This window comes from Ciona robusta, chromosome 11 (genome assembly GCF_009617815.1).
Source record: "Ciona robusta chromosome 11, ASM961781v2".
In the NCBI taxonomy this organism is placed as follows: domain Eukaryota; kingdom Metazoa; phylum Chordata; class Ascidiacea; order Phlebobranchia; family Cionidae; genus Ciona; species Ciona robusta.
In genome coordinates, this window is record NC_143245.1 from 7,327,723 (window position 1) to 7,344,834 (window position 17,112).

At 36.5% G+C, this 17,112-nt stretch overlaps 1 protein-coding gene across 5 annotated transcripts; it reads left to right on the forward strand.

Annotated features, from left to right (window-relative positions):
* The first annotated feature begins 383 nt into the window (after window positions 1–383).
* Window positions 384–16,991, forward strand: LOC149728961 (alpha-actinin-2-like). Of its 5 annotated transcripts, none has more exons than XM_089887766.1 (22): window positions 384–543; window positions 3,827–3,931; window positions 5,101–5,230; window positions 5,469–5,555; window positions 5,799–5,886; window positions 6,222–6,300; window positions 6,574–6,655; window positions 6,865–6,950; window positions 8,829–8,921; window positions 9,070–9,195; window positions 9,549–9,730; window positions 10,073–10,202; window positions 10,552–10,643; window positions 11,040–11,148; window positions 11,450–11,590; window positions 11,940–12,101; window positions 12,492–12,650; window positions 12,845–12,970; window positions 13,274–13,474; window positions 14,014–14,097; window positions 15,190–15,348; window positions 15,890–16,991. In XM_089887766.1, exons 1-22 carry the CDS (start codon window positions 457–459, stop codon window positions 16,046–16,048), a joined length of 2,667 nt encoding a protein of 888 aa, XP_089743892.1. In that variant the 5' UTR covers window positions 384–456; the 3' UTR covers window positions 16,049–16,991. The 5 variants fall into 5 exon arrangements, with proteins under 5 accessions (XP_089743892.1, XP_089743890.1, XP_089743894.1 ...); XM_089887764.1 differs by lacking the exon at window positions 14,014–14,097 and adding an exon at window positions 14,257–14,340; XM_089887768.1 differs by lacking the exon at window positions 14,014–14,097 and adding an exon at window positions 14,484–14,549.
* Window positions 16,992–17,112: the final 121 nt, after the last annotated feature.

Genomic DNA, 17,112 nt, shown 5'->3' on the forward strand with positions numbered 1-17,112 from the left:
GAATAGTATGATGTATTCCAATCTTTCGCCAGCTGCGGCCTTGTACAAGTTTATTGTAGCGAGTTGCCATCGATCGTGAAACTACTTGAGTAAAAGAAAGTAGGACATCTAATGAGAAATGACAGCAAATCGTCGCCTGCATGAGCGCCCTTCCTCGCACTGCAAATGTGACGTACCAACGTCAGCTGTCTGTTGCTCGCCTTTTTTGGAGCAACCACTCGCCGGGTTTACTTATATCGTATGACGTTGCAGTAGATAGAGCATCCATCGCGTCTGGTCTTACCATCTCTGGTACTGCGTTCTCAACAGGCGGTAGAATTCGTTTAAGATAGTTCTATTATTCATGAAGCACTACGGTTAATAGCAACCCCGCCGGTACCCGTACTAATTCTCCTTTCGTGACAGGGACCTGGTATTAGGTTGGTAAAATTAGGTGGCTTGACAAGGAAACTAGTAATGGATGAACAGCAGTATATGCAACAGGAGGAAGGATGGGACAGAGAAGGACTCCTCGACCCAGCGTGGGAGAGACAGCAACGGAAGGTAAGTTGTAAACTGATTAAGAAACCAAACCTCATCGCCCCAGGATCCGCTGTGACGAATTTCAGACACGTTTTGCCGAATTGGTCTCTTTGCCGCTAGAATTTACATTTTTCGTATCATTCGGTGGAAAGAATGCAAATTATACGAACATTGCAATCTAGTAGCGCACCAAATGGTAAAATACGTTTATTTTGTTTTGCATAGGGCGTGACTTGTTTCTAAGAAGTAATTACACCACTATGTGTGTTATTAGTTGTCGTTAATCACGACCAAAATGTCCAAATTTGGCTTTAATTATTTGATTTTCGTCTCCTTGTGGTGGGGTATGCTCACGATCTGTGACGAAGTAGGTGGTTATTATTGTGTCGGGCTGTATATAGTATTCTTAACTGAATGAGCAAACCCCCGAAAGGGAGATGCGTGTGCTTACTGTCTCTCTACTGATCTATTGTGATCGACGCATCCTGCCGAGTATTACCCACTCGCTCCACGTAGTTTCAATGCAAAAGATGGCACAGCGAGTCGAACGCTCTATTATGTTCACTCACGCTACGTACATGTACCTGGGATGCCTCGAATTCAACTGCGGCCTTAGAGAAATAAGGATCCCCGCACATAGATTTAGCGGTAAAAAAACACAATGGCTTTGTTAATACCGAAACCATTTTTAGAGTGACCGCAAAAACGTGTAACCTCGCATGTTAAAACCCCAAACCCATGGCTTGACCAAGTTATGAGCCATACATAAAAAAATGAAAAAAATAAGAATAATCTCCCACAAAGTAACATACATGGTAACTTGTAAGATGGCACGAAGTGTATGAACACTCGTGTGATAACGACTCTCATTTTCCGGCCACGCGAGGATAAAGTAAGTTACATTCATTCATTTATACAAGAAACCCTGTCGGTTTTAGTTTCTGCAAGACAGCACAACTCAAGGGAGCTCACTAACAAATATTGCAAGCGTTGTTGTTTTCAATACACGCACACGCACATCCTTCCTTTTAAGACAACTTCCGTGAATTTAGACCCAGTGTTACGAAACTCTCACAATAGCACGATGTCCATTTTCGGCGTCCAGTTACGCGGTTAGACGACCAAGATTGTTAAACCTCACGCGCAAACAACTGACCCATCTTCTAATTCCGAAGCAATCAATTAACACCAAAACCGAACCTTACAATGTATAAACAAATATTCTACTCAATTACTTGTAGGCGAGTTAACATATTCAAATTACCTTTCACCGTAATTGGAAACCCCTTATATATTGTTAGTCGTGCATTACATAACAGCGCACCATACTGTAGTCACGCCCTGGTATTCAAAGACATGTTTAATCGATCGTCACACACCTACATTTTAACCCTTAATTAAACGAATATTCAACACAAAAGTCCGTAGTAAAAGAATGAATAATACAATGTTTTCAATGCATACTATATTGCCTCGTCATACTAAGACACTGTGTCTGTGTGTAAGATATTGTTGTTGTCACGAACCTATACCGGCACAGCGGTACCGGACTTAGGCTTGTTGACGGTAGTTTATGATAGAACCTCATCTTTGTAATTGGTTTGTCTTTACATGGCGTTATATTTGTAAATTTTCAAGACAAACTAAACTAAGTATAAACTATGTAACTTTTGGACGATTGACGAATGACGTTTAGCATTTCCTCCGGTCGCTTGGTGGCGCTAAGAAGCACGTTTGCGTCACGTGATCTAAAGCCAGGACTTCAGTATCGCTGTACAAATATACCGCTTGGCTGGTTCCTTCACTACGTTCTAATCTGAGGAATTCCTCGGTGCCGAGTTGTTATTTAGCCTGGCGCAGTCTTGCGCATCCGGTACCGGTGCTCTCTTTTTACTTTACACGTTACTTGAGGCGTTTAGCTTCAGGGAAAACTGTTCGATTTTCAGGAATTAATCAATCGTATACTTTCCCACACTTGTCAAAATTTACACTCCCGATGGATATAATACACAATCATAGTTACGCGGAATAAAATTTACAAAATATCCAACAAGTAAGAATAGATCCAAAAAAACAACGTCGATGTTTTCCCGCGTAAAACAACATTTGTTATAACGAAAATAGTAAAATAAGCAAACCAATAAAGCTCCCACAAGCAGGTAATTTGGCGAGTCTTTATTCTCTCGTTTCAGGTTTCCCGCCTCGTTTAACGGACTTTACGCACGATTCGTTGCTCGTCAAAGCATTTTCTCTCAGTAAAAATGCCGGGGGCAAGTTAGCAGCTACGTCCGCCGCAAAACCTGCCGGCGAATTTCTAAATTATTGCGCACGACTGCCGGTACGAGTGTGACGTCATCAGCGCATTGCTATTGCGCAATCGTAAGCCCGTGCCTTGATCAGGAGATTTGCATTAATCCTATGTGGCTGGGCAGGCTTGCCCGTAGCGATAATTGCTACACTGTTAAACTACATGATTAACCTTGGCTGTGTTAAGAACAACCACATTCTAAAGCTGTGAGAGGCTAATTTAGTCTATATGTGTGTGTCACTGATTTAAATAGAAATACATTAAACAAAAAGTGAATAGAAGTATACACTTACACTTTAGCGAAACATAAACCAGTAAATTTGTTTTATAACACATACACTTTACCAATCAAAGTCTCTTATGTATGAATTAAGTATATTTCCCAGGGTAAACCTAATTTGTAGTTATTCTTGGGGTAATTACAGTTTTAGTTTTAACATTGAAGGCAGGTTATTTAAGAACAAATTGAATATTTCAACTTTCAACCATGCTACACCCATGTTTATTAGCATGATGTACACTGTTGGAATGTGTTATCCATTAACCAAGTTAAATTGTATTCGCTCCTATCATTTGTGTACTTTAGGAAAGGTGATATTTTATACCTCTATCATATATACCACCATACCACGTTTATTGTGTTCAGTTTTATACAACATTGTCGACCTGCACAAGCAATGTATTTAAAAGTTTTGTTTAACAAAAAAAGGAACAAAACAAACTGTATTTTAGTGACCCAAACAACAAGACTTTTGCTGTAAATTCAAATATATTCTGAATGTGAAACTCTAAGTAAACACAAACACTCCTGATTATTTTGCAACCGTTTTTCATCCCATTCTCCCCAAAATCATCGCCACCTAAATATAACCAACATTTTTTTGTCAAAGGGGAATTTTTAAAGGCCTGGTTGCGCCAGTTTTCATAGTTATTTCTATACATTACAAATATAAATGGAAAATCCCACAAATGTTTAAAATATTTCCTTATTTCCAGACCTTCACAGCCTGGTGCAACTCCCACCTTAGGAAGGCTGGCACACAGATTGAGCATATCGAGGAGGATTTTCGTAACGGACTGAAACTCATGTTGTTATTGGAGGTGGGTGGTTATGTTATGCATCATGCTACCATGCAAATCTTATAGGTGCTCAGCTTCAGGAAGTAAAGCTTCATTGCTTCCTGCATGAAATGCACCTCATGCTAATTACACTCAAATGGCATGCACGTTGTTGACGGTCCACTATAGCTGACAAAACTTGTGTTTTAGCATAAAATCACTTATAAGTTAAAATTAAAAGTAATATATGCTTGCATTGATTAAATTTCTTATCAATTTTCACCACCAGCACAAAGCACTACTTACAATATTCAGTTAATCATTGAATGCAAGAAAAGTCTTTATTTTTAACCTCATAGTTTAACCTTTAACAGAAGTTGTTTCAATATGCTATCTTTTTATACACCTTTGATGACCCTTATAGATTTGCTACATTTCATTGTTGATTGTTGACATTCAGTAAAACATAAAAAGGAAATATCCCAATCATGTTTATGGTTCTTGCTTTGAAGTATTGTATTACACCGGCAAATGTCAAACTATGTTTACTAATGTAACAGTTACCAAGAATAGATACTGACGAAACTTGTTTGATTTATTAATAATTTAAGGTGTAGGATTTTTATATTATATTTTATAAACCAGTATCAGTTTGGTGTTAAAATATACACGTATATTTACCTAATTAAATTATTAAAAGACTACTATATTACCAAAATATGTGTTGTTAAGCCTATTCTAAAGTAGGGGTGACATGTAGTAACCTTAATTAGAATTAGCAGCTTGCCCACAATGTAGATAATAGTCCATTATGCAGTTAATATTGAGTGGTTTGAAATGTTACTTACTACCCGGTCAGTGGTTACTTATTCCACTTGTTTTTGAGAATGAATGGACTTTGTTTTCAATGGCACTCGAGCAGTTCTTCATTCTCGAGCACATTACCCACCACAGTTATGAATGACTCACTGATAAATATTGTGACTGCAAATGTTGTTTTTGTATACATTTGTTTTTAAACTATTATAGGCATTCAAGCATTAGGCCAATTCTGGCCATAGTTCTTCTGTTTTGCCTCTTTTAAAAAGAATAAGCAAAACACAAATTTGTTAAAAACACTGGTGAGCCAAATTTTAAACCCAACTCTTAAAAGCAAGATGCTAGCTCTATTCATCATTGTAACAAATTAACAATCCTGTTGTTACTTGCAGGTGATATCCGGGGAACAACTGCCAAAACCTGACCGTGGTAAAATGAGGTTCCACAAGATTGCCAACGTTAACAAAGCTCTGGAGTTTATTGCAAGCAAAGGAGTTCGCTTGGTGTCTATTGGTGCAGAAGGTAAGCTTATTTCTATATTCTGTGTCTTGCAAAATTGACCAGTCAATCCTGAATTTATGGTTCTAAACCTCAATCACATAGAATTAGAATGGAATGTCTTGCGAAAGTAATCTTCATTGCAGAAATACTATTTCTATGATTGTGGAAATTTCACTGCAGCATATTAAAAGCGCTGCAATATTTTAAAAGTAGTTTTTTTTTGCGAAGTATTTTCTATAAAAGTTAATATTTTCCTTAGAAATCGTGGACGGGAATGCAAAGATGACACTGGGTATGATCTGGACCATTATCCTCAGATTCGCTATCCAAGATATCTCAGTGGAAGGTAAGATGGTTGTGGTAGACATAGATGAATTAACCTGTAGGTATCGGTTTATTTATCAAGACGTTTCAATTAGGCTCAAGAGACTGAACACCATGTTTTAAAGTTTTTATATAATGTTAAAAAAATAGTTTAGAATTATATCCTTTTAATTTAAATTGAACTTATAATAACAACTCGTTGGGTCCTTATTTCACTGAACATATCTCTACTTCAATAGTTATTTAAATGTTCTTATTTCTTCAGAATCTTCTGCCAAAGAAGGATTATTGTTGTGGTGTCAACGTAAAACTGCCCCATACAAGAATGTTAACGTGCAGAACTTCCATATGAGGTGGAAGATTTGTTACTGTAGTGTTTTAGAATCTAGTATTTTATATATATATAGATTATATTTATTTTTTATACTTTAATTTTTTGGAATGTTCATTTTTTTCCTACCAACATTGAAGCTGTGTAAAAATGAGCCATAGTATAAAGTGAACCAGTATTTTATAACTGTCATGAATTGTGTAAGATATTAAATTCCAACATTTTTTTAAATCCTTTCTAATTGTCAAGACGTGTTTTTCTAAATATCATAGTTTTTCTTCATTTTAATTTTGTCACCACACCAAGCTATTGTTGATGTAAATTACTTGTTGATCATCAAATTTCTCTACTTTTCAGCTGGAAAGATGGTTTGGCTTTCTGTGCCCTTATTCACAGGCATAGACCAGATCTTATCGACTATGATAAACTACGAAAGGTAAGAATTTATTTTGTGTCGTCAGTGTGGCCTATGGGGTTGGGTGGTGGGGCATGGGACTTAAAATCATGAAACAAAACATAAGTTATGTCTTGTGTGTCTTTTTGTTTAAAATAAGCTGTTTGAAAACAGCAGTATGTACTTCGTTATAATCCGGTGGCAATTTATATTTGAGATTTTATATTTTTAAGTTCAAACAAATTAAAACTTGTTGGTTTTTTGACAGATTTTAAAAAATGTGATCGGTTTTAATAATTAACTCTCCTTTTCCAGGACGACCCATTGACCAATCTGCAAACAGCGTTTGAAGTCGCAGAGAAACATCTTGACATCCCACAGATGTTGGACGCTCAAGGTAAGCTTTAGGTCTTCCTATGGTGTGGTTTTACAGAAACATGAAAATTAAAAATAGAAATGACAGTCTTATAGCCCAACAGTCAATATGACAGTCATAAAGATTTTTTATAAAAAGGCATGATGTGGATCTGCCATTGCCCCAACTCCCACTGCAGCAATATGCTGACATAGCAATAATTCAGGTGTAACTTGTATTTGTTGTAACAGAACTGGTAGAAATGGCCAAGCCTGATGAAAGAGCTATAATGACATACGTATCATGCTACTACCATGCGTTCTCTGGGGCACAGAAGGTAGTGGAAGGTTTAAAATCAAGTTAATCTCAAATTCTCCTTTCAACCTTTCCTTCTTTCTGCTGCTAAATGAAACATTTATTTAATAATCCTACTTCCAAAAAATTAGGCTAATGTAAAAAGCAGGTTTCATAATGAGACAAAACTTAAAATAATAAAACGTAGACACCAAATTCATTAGAGTTAGGTTAGATCTTTGATTCAATTGATAAAATGAGAACAAATTCTAGCATTTTAACTGTAGCATTGTTAAGGGTTTTAGTACAATTAAAAATTACTTTAAAAAAAACTTAAAAAAAAAATAAAGAAAAAGTTTAACTTTATTTAACAAAAGTTAAGGTAAAGTAACACACATACAACATGAGGTGTTAAAAGTAAAATAATATGGTTATTTTTGGTCATAATTTAGCACTTCACCCACAGCAGCCAGGTTAACACAAGTAATCGAACAATTTCAAGTTACAAGTGATAGTGAAGTGGTTTCAGTCGCTCACAATCAAGTAGTTAGCCGAGCACTAAGTTGGATATGACGCAATTAGCTTTAAAATACCACAAACTAGAACATTATGTAAGCAAGCTAATCATTCAGTTAAATGCCTTTGCCTAAAGCATCTCAACACATTACAACTGTCTGTTTTATGAGATGGATTAAATACGAATTGCCCTACAGACTTTTAAATTAGAGCAGTGTTTCCCAACTGGATGTCTCAGTGTTACCCAACCTTGATATTTCTTATTTGATTATGTAGTCAATAAAAAACATATTTTTTTATCAAACGTTACACACAATAGTTGCGGTTACCCACTCCTTTTATTGCATCATCAGTTTCAATTGTAACTTCTGTAAATTAAAGGTCTTACACTGCTGTTATAGTAAATATATTGGTCCATGTTATAAAAAGGGTATTATTCACTGATAATAATGTGTTGTGAAATAGCAAACGGACTTTAAACCAATCAATTATAGCCACAGGTTAAAGGTATTAAAGAATCATAACTTCCTGAATGATCAAAAATAAATGATTTATTTATTTTTTCATAGAAATGTCAGAAATCCCATACCCTGATGAAAAATCTGTTATGACTTATGTCTCTTGCTTCTATCACGCCTTTGCCAACCAAAAACCGGTTTAAACTCGTTTTAAATCATCTTTTATTCTCGCCATATCAACAACAAACAGTTTCATATAATCCACAATCATGCATTTTTGAATCCCGCATCAAAATTCAAAATTACTTGAAGCAGCTGTTTAAGCTACTCTACATACTCACTTTTCACACACTAATAAAATCAACACTCATATTATAATGATCACCATATTTTTGGTCAGTATGTCAAATATAGATAGAGGTGCCATTGAAACCATCCATACTTGAAGTTTAAAAATTAACTGCGCGCCATTTACGTCTAAATTGTGAACCATGCACCCAGCTTATACTGTTTGAAATCGCCAAAAATATCCTTTTTCTCATTCTTCATTCATTTCCACTTCAGACATTTTCGAAATGGCGAAACCAGATGAGCGTTCTATCATGACTTACGTTGCCGCATTCTATCATGCGTTCTCTGGCAACGATAAGGTTCGCTTATTTTTCCTTTCATTCTTTGCTTAAATATCATTTCATATCATGCTTACCAGTTCTTATACTTCACTATTTCATGTCTTTAACTGTATTTTTTCAATCTCTCTCTTTTGCTATAACTTATATTTTGTATTTTAAATTTATTGTAATATTTGTGCTTGTTTTTGTTTTTTTAATTTTTTAAATACTGTAAAAAAATGATATTTGAAAAAATATATATTTATAAATGTTAATTGGATCTTTATGAAATCACAAGTAGTAATGTGTTTTTAAATTGTGCTTTTAATGTAACAGGCCGAAACTGCAGCAAACAGGATCTTGAAGGTTCTTGGTTTGAACCAGGAGAATGAAAGATTGATGGATGAGTATGAGAGACTTGCATCTGATGTGAGTTAATTAAACCTTGCTGTATAACTACAACAAAATTACTATATATTATATTCTCAGTGTAGAACTTTATCAAGTCCCACCAGATTAGCAAAACTATTAACCAAAACTTTTTGCACCAAGTAATAACCATATTTTACGACCTTAGTTGCTGGAGTGGATTGAAAGAATGAAGCCGTGGCTTGAAGACCGTACCACGGACAACACCATGGAAGGCGTGCAAAGAAAACTTGACGACTTCAGAGATTACAGAGTGAAGCAAAAACCACCAAAGGTGAGAAATTGTGAAGTTTAAAAGTTTTTTGTTTGATTATTTTTGTCAAGGCTTTTTATTGTTAAGCATTCTGTTTTTTTTTTTTTTAAATTTTTCATAGTCCCAAACCTCATGCATCTAACAGTTTTATGGTTTTCATGGTAATTTAATCCCTTCTTTGAAAATTTTAAATACTAACACAAAAAATAAAATGGAATAGAAACTAACACAAATCATTCTATGCTCTCTTTTGACTCAAGAACTCATTTTTCGTTCCACCTGTTCTATTATAGTCTGAAGAGAATTATTATTCGTTAGAATATTTTTATTTTATGGCTGAAGAATTTTTTTTGTTACAATATGTTGTTTTATAGACCGAAGAGAAGGGTCATTTGGAGGCAGCATACAACACTCTGCAGACGAAGCTTCGTCTCAGCAATCGACCAGCGTTCATGCCATCGGAGGGCAAGTTGGTACAAGATATCGCGAATGCATGGAAAGGATTGGAAGGAGCAGAGAAAGGATATGAAGAGTGGCTGCTTGCTGAGATGAGAAGGTAAAGGTGGTTCTTGGGATTTGGGGGTAATGGGCCAATCCTGGTATAAATCCTAGCACCCATGTCGTGCCACGCTGTGGGATCCACCACATAAAATATTAACAAAATAAAGATATTTGAAAATGATGTTAGTTGCAATCAGGATTACGATGTCATGAGTTCAGGATAGCAGGAATATATATAACATCAAATAAAAAACAAAAAGTTTCAAAATTATGGCCAATGTGTTGGATTCAGTATTTAAACCTCCTTTGTTGTTTACATCAGTTTTTAAAAAGTGTTGTTTAAAATTATTGCATGAACCAAATTTTTAATAAATTTAGCACAAAATCTTCTACACAGGTTAGAACGACTTGACCATCTTGCCAAGAAGTTTTACCACAAAGCTGGAATTCATCAGAAGTGGTCTCGTGGTCAGGAAGAAGCTCTCGCATCAGAGGATTATAAAGTTTGCACCTTCCAAGAAGTCAAGGTAGCCCAACCTTCAATATACACAAAGCAAAACAAAACTTTAAAATGCAGGGGAGGCAGGGATAGTTAGACACGCGTTTCTATCAAACAAATCCAACTTATTGGTTCCATTGTTTACTGATTAATGCAACGCAGAAAAGATTTTGCCCATTTCCACCCTCATCATTGTAACTTGCTGTTCAAAATTTAGTGTAAACTTAACATAACATACTTACTTGTGTAGCAAAACTTGGGTTTGCAAATACACAAATAGTTTATTTTTCAAGTAGCCACACCTCCACACATTTCTCATATATAAGCATACCATAGCCAGCATAACAGTTGATTAAGCTACCTTTTCCATACTTTAGGCTTTGATGAAAAAACATGAAGCGTTTGAAAGTGATTTGGCTGCCCATCAAGACAGAGTTGAACAGATTGCTGCTATTGGTCAAGAACTCAAGTGAGTGTTGCATATGGTAGTTATATTTGTCATTTAACCGGCGCCGTGGTAAGCTTCCCTGCCACTAGCCCAGAATTTGTGAGTTTGGGGCCTTACGGCTTTACATTACAAAAAAAAGGAAAAAAAATGAATAATCACCCACAAGTTACATATGTGGTAACTCATAAGCGGGCACGATGTGTATGAAACAGAACACCTCAGTTATAGAGCCTTTTCTAGCCCTGCTACGCTAGGATAAATAGGTTACATTCATTCATTCAGTAATACCATTGAAGTTGACTCACATATTACTTATATTGATGAACCTCAAGTTTTAACTCAGAAGCAGCAAATGAATAAACCACCATGCATTGCCCTGATGTTTACCCACAGTTAACAATACCATTATTTATACAGTGATCTTGACTACCACGATGCTCGTACCATCAATGATAGTTGTGCAGCCATCTGTAATGAATGGGATCGACTTGGTGATGCAACTCAAAAGCGAAGAACTGCTCTTGAGGTAATTTATGAAATGAACAATGTTTTAAGTATTTAACTTGTGGTACAATTATTTTGCAACATAACAGAAAACGCAGCAGAGGTTATGTTTGTATTAAAACTACCCAGGAAATCAAATTTATTGCTTTTTATTGGAAGTTATCTTATCCTTCAATGGACTTAAGCCAGCTTTTACTTTGGAGAATTTTTGTCACAGCTTTAACTTCAGTTGTTAGCTTTTCTTAATGCTGTTGCAATCTTCTTGTCTCCTCTTCTGCTGTATACACTATATGACCATTTTCTTTTCTTCTTGTGTCCTCCAGAACATCGAGCAAATCTTGGATTCCATTGAGCAGCAACATCTGGAGTTTGCCAAAAGAGCCGCTCCCTTCAACAACTGGTTGGATGGAGCAAAGGAAGACTTGGAAGATATGTTTATCGTGCATTCTATTGACGAGATTAAGGTTTGTTTGGTGTTTGTTTCGTCTATTGCTGACTGCGGTGCAGGAATGCTTTTTGGTCTATATAAATATATATATGTATATAGCCTATGCTTATGCTATATAATTTGAGAGTGAGCATGAGATGTATGAATACACCATGTGTGTCTGGTGTATAAGAAGACACTTATGTTATAACTCGACAGTGAGCATGAGGTGTATGAATACACCATGTGTGTCTGGTGTATAAGAATACACCCATTTTATAACTCGACAGTGAGCATGAGGTGTATACCATAAGGGTTTTGAAAACAATGCACATGCAACTATTGTGTTAATCAAGCAAATGTAATGAATATTTCTGATCCACCAGGGCTTGATTGAAGCTCATGTCTCGTTCAAAGACACGCTTCCACAAGCACAGAAGGAAGAGGAAAGCATCAGCGCTCTTGTACAGAACATTAAGAAGATACAGCGACAATATGGCTTGCCTGAACAAGTCTGTGTCAACACGTACTCAACTATTTCCGAAGAGGTAAATAATTACAACAACTATACAATGCAAACACTTTGTATAATCATACAGCCATGTCAAGCCCACAAATTTTACACTTTTTTTGTATCAAATGCTAAAAAATTAAAAGTCCTCGGAAACAAGTTGTTTTAGCAACTTTAAACGCAAAAATCAACAAGCTTAAGATTTATTGCTGAAACACTTTTGAAATGAAATCTATAAGCTAGAACATAGCTATTGAAAAGGGAAAGGATAAGTGGATGCTTATTCTTATGTCACAAACCTAACTTGTTGGTGCTGAGGAAGAAATTCTAGGGCCCATCCTGCCATTGCAGGTTTGGTGCCTATTGAAGAAAAAATGGCGATTTATTTATACCACAGCAGGGTCCTTTATAATGGTAAATTTCGTAGGAACTTCGAGAAAAGTGGAGGACAGTGTGTGACATGGTCCCTGTGCGTGACGCTTCACTACAAACTGAACTAAGCAAACAGAAACGCCACGAACTGCTAAGAAACGAATTCGCTCAGATCGCCAACGAACTTTATCCATGGATTACTAAGATCACAAAGGTTAATTGTGACTTTTTATAAGTCTTAGAATTAAATATTTGTGCAAAACTTTTATGCACTTTGCTTTATATTTTCAAAATTTAGCCACATTTGTTACATTTTTCCCACTTTCTTCAACTCAAAATTAGGGTTTTGTTTATTTTTTACTAGTTTACTTGTTGGCCCACTTTAAAAAACGTATTCCATTGTTCCAGGACACCAACCGTATCTCAATGGAAATGGTTGGCTCACTGGAAGAAGTAAAGAATAGTCTCGTTGAGTTCCAACAGAAGATGGTCGCTCAAGTTCCTAAACTTGAAGCTTTGGAGAAGAAACACCAGGTTGGTAGAAGTTTGTACTTATGGCAGATATAGAGGGGGTTGCTGTGTATTGAAATATACCTCCTTCCTGCCCTTCTGAAAATTTATAAATACTTTTAATACTTTTTACAACAGCTAGTATAACATATTTCATAAACACCCTTTTAGATATAGTTCTCGATCCGCCAATAATATAATGTCTTAGATTTAGTTCAAAAACTGTCACTCACCCTTTATCATACAAAATGATAATAAGTCTATGGTGAAACCTTGGAGTGGCCTTGTACCTGGTACAAAGTGGTAATATGACTTTCTTTATCCCAGGAAATGCAAGACGAGTTAGTGTTTGATAACATATTAACCCCACATACCATGGAAGCGATCCACACAGCGTGGGAACATCTTAAAACAACAATCGCGCTCACAATTAACGAGGTTGAGAACCAAATCCTCATGCGCGATGCCAAGGGATTGACACAAGAACAAATGAACGAGTTCCGATCTTCATTCAACCATTTCGACCGGGTAAGGAAAACTTTATTGAGATTTTCCGCATAAAAAAGCTGCGAACTTTATATGTTATAATTAAAAATTCCTAAAGTTTAGATAAATTTTTTTTAACAGCCAGCCAATGTGATAAACTAAAAGTAAATTCTGAAGGTTTTTCTGTATACTGTATGTCTGGTCCAAAGTTTCATTATTTAAAGTTAGACCTTGTTTTCTTGAACACACATACTTGTTTAACTATTTAAATTACTTAATTATTTATTTCATAACATTTTTTCAACAGGGTTATGATTTTAACTGATATTTATAAATTGTATTTCCACCATCATATGCTAAGCATGCGTGTCACCACCTACAGTGCATTCATTTTACCGTGTAAGCTACTAAGTTTGACATCATGCACTCTGTGTGTTTTGTGGCGCTCTAAGCTAGAGCACCAGTTACGGTAACTTCCACAGTTCATGCCAATTTTTTGCTTGATTTTTGCATCTTTTTGTTGCGCTTACAATTTTCATTGTACTTAAACCCGGTACGCCCGGTAACGTTTTACTGCACAGGACCAAAACGGCACGCTACACCCCGAAAATTTCCGTGGCTGCCTTATTATGGCAGGCCTTGATGTGACACCGGACACGGTGCAGGTACACAAGCGAAGCTAGAGCCTCGCATGGCCAGAGTGTCTCCTAACCCACTAAAACTACCTCTCAACCCAGTTGTGCCCACCCAGGGCCCTTAACCCAGTAGTTTCCATCTAACTCGCATGGTTTTCACTCATTTGCATGTTATGCTTGATCTAACAGGATAGTTCGGGAGTTCTTAACCAAGAAGAATTTAACGGTTGTCTAACCTCGCTTGGGTATGAGGTGGATAGAAAGAAAGAGAAGGTAAACAGCAGGGGAACTCCCATCTCTTCTCCTCTGCTTCCACTCCTCTCATTTGCTCCTCACCAAACAATCTCGAATTTCCTTTTTTCACAAAATTATCTTCCTTTCTTTTTTCTCATCCCTTTCTCTTCTTTTCTTCTCAGAAACGCAAGGGTGCTCTTGAGCCCGATGACTTTGCTGCTGTCCTCATATCTATGGGTTACCGCTTGGTACGAAATAACCTAATCTCCTACTTAAACTAATACTGTCCCACCCAAAATCCACCAAAACATTTTGAGCCAAAACCGGGCTGGTATTCTTATTATGCTTTAAGTCATTCCACATGAAAATACATCAACAAATTTTATAGGCAGTCTAAAAAACCGGGTAACTATAGTGGTCCCAACATACTAACTTTGATTGGTAGATGAGAAAACCAACACTTTGCAAAAAAAACATATTTAATGTAAAGGGCAATGTTTCGTATTAAAATAAATGTTTAGAAAAGACTTTTGGGTGGTTGGGTATTGGTTGCTACTTGCTGCTTACCACTAATGTATATTGAATGTTTGGATTAACGAATAACTGTAGATATAGTGTGTTACTGTGTTCTGTGTATACCCAGTTAGTTTATCACTAGATTTTATGCATTGTTAGTAGCTCCATTTATATTCTTTTTGTGTGGTCTAATTAAAAGCAAAGAATTCTACAAAAAAATATTTTGTTAAAAATTTAAAATGATTCACTTTTTGTAAAAAAGTTAAAATTTATTCATTGTTTTGGTAAAAAGTTAAATATCATTTTTGTTCATTTTTGCAATCCACTAATGCTGTATCCACAACCACAAAACTTAACCTTCCATCAACACAGGGTGAAGCCGAGTTCCAACGTATCATGGCACTTGTTGATCCAAGTGGAACAAACAACGTTACTTTCCAAAGTTTCATTGACTTCATGACCCGTGAAAGCACGGATTCTGACACGGCCGAACAAGTTGTCGAATCTTTCCGTATTCTCGCCGGTGACAAGGTAAGAAATTTTAAAATATTTTGACCGATTTTTTGTTTTTTTCGGTGACAAATATTTTGAATAAATTAATTTTGATTTTTTTCCTTCCAAAAACTCTTCATTATGGTTGGTTTCGTTCTAATTTTTGTATTTCATGAATTTTTTTGTATTTTCCATAAATTTTATTCAGATTCATTACATTTTATTTTAATCGTTTGTTTAAATATTCGTCAAGTATAATATGTTTCTGAAAATAAACTTAACGGTAAATTACTTACCCATTATACACCAAACAATTTCTGATAGACTGTGCCCGTTTCACTTACCCATTATACACCAAACAATTTCTGATAGACTGTGCCCGTTTCACTTACCCATTATACACCAAACAATTTCTGATAGACTGTGCCCGTTTCACTTACCCATTATACACCAAACAATTTCTGATAGACTGTGCCCGTTTCACTTACCCATTATACACCAAACAATTTCTGATAGACTGTGCCCGTTTCACTTTTGAACATATAACACACTCATTCTCACAACCTACTTTCCCCACCAGCCTTACATCACTGCCCAAGAGTTGAGAAACGAGTTGCCACCCGATCAGGCCGAGTATTGCATCAGTCGTATGTCTCGTTACAGCGCAGGGGATGCACCAGGCGATGCACTCGACTACGAAAGCTTCTCTACCGCCCTCTATGGGGAGTCTGATCTTTAAACCGCGCAAGCGATATTTTATTTCTATATCAATGGACACAACAGCAAACAATTATGTTTTGCTGCCCCCCCCCACATAATGAAATCAGATTTTTATTAGCAGTATATATAATCAGTTTAGTTTGTGTACTATACTCTAATTCTTGTGAACTTCCAAAGCCTGAAATAATCGGCCGCGTAATGACGTAATCAAATAAATAATCTGCCATCCAGTTTTAGCCACGTATGTGCTAGTGGTATTAACATGATGCCACCTTATAAAGTAGTGTTAACGCTCGCGATCGCTTCAATGGCAGCCAATATAATTTACAACTCATGCTCTTGCTTACATGGCTGCAATAATTAACCACAAACGCACCGACCTGCCCCATTACTCCGCTCGTTTCTGGGTGACTTTTACTTTAAATACAACTCCAATACTTTTTTCACCAAACATCCTTTTTTCAATTTGACCTTTACTAAAAATAGAGTGCTTTTTAATGGACGAATTTATTACAAGTTGTCCAACTAATGCCTTCCTTTCACCCAAAAGATGTGCCTGACAGTAGTAGCGGCAACCCTGTATCCCCAACCCCCTTGCCCTTTGTAAGCAATCGGCCGTGCCTTGCTCTTAACGATCCAACCGCGTGCATCACAACTGATGCGGCAGCATGACCGTTACGCAGCTTTTCGTTGTACATTGACCGCTTGTGAATATATCCTCCGTATTATACCCTATGGCCGCACCGGCCTGTAGAAATCCACCTAAATTGTTTTTGTTTTGCTGTGCACTACGTTTTCCCAACCCGACCCGCTGGTGTGTGCGCACTCCCTCGATGCCTTCACCCCACAAACGACTACGAGTTGAAATAATTTTCTCATGTTATTAATCGTGTATGAGTTTACAATTTGTTTACGGCCGTATATTTGACAGCGTGCGTAAAGTAAAATTTAAGCAGGAGTTATTACAGTGTGGCATTTCTTTCAGCAGTCCGGTTCTCTTCGAAACATGACTCGGTTATAGGTGTATTTCGGCTCTGTTCATGTCGAGTTATAACATGAGTGTCTTCTTATACACCAGACACA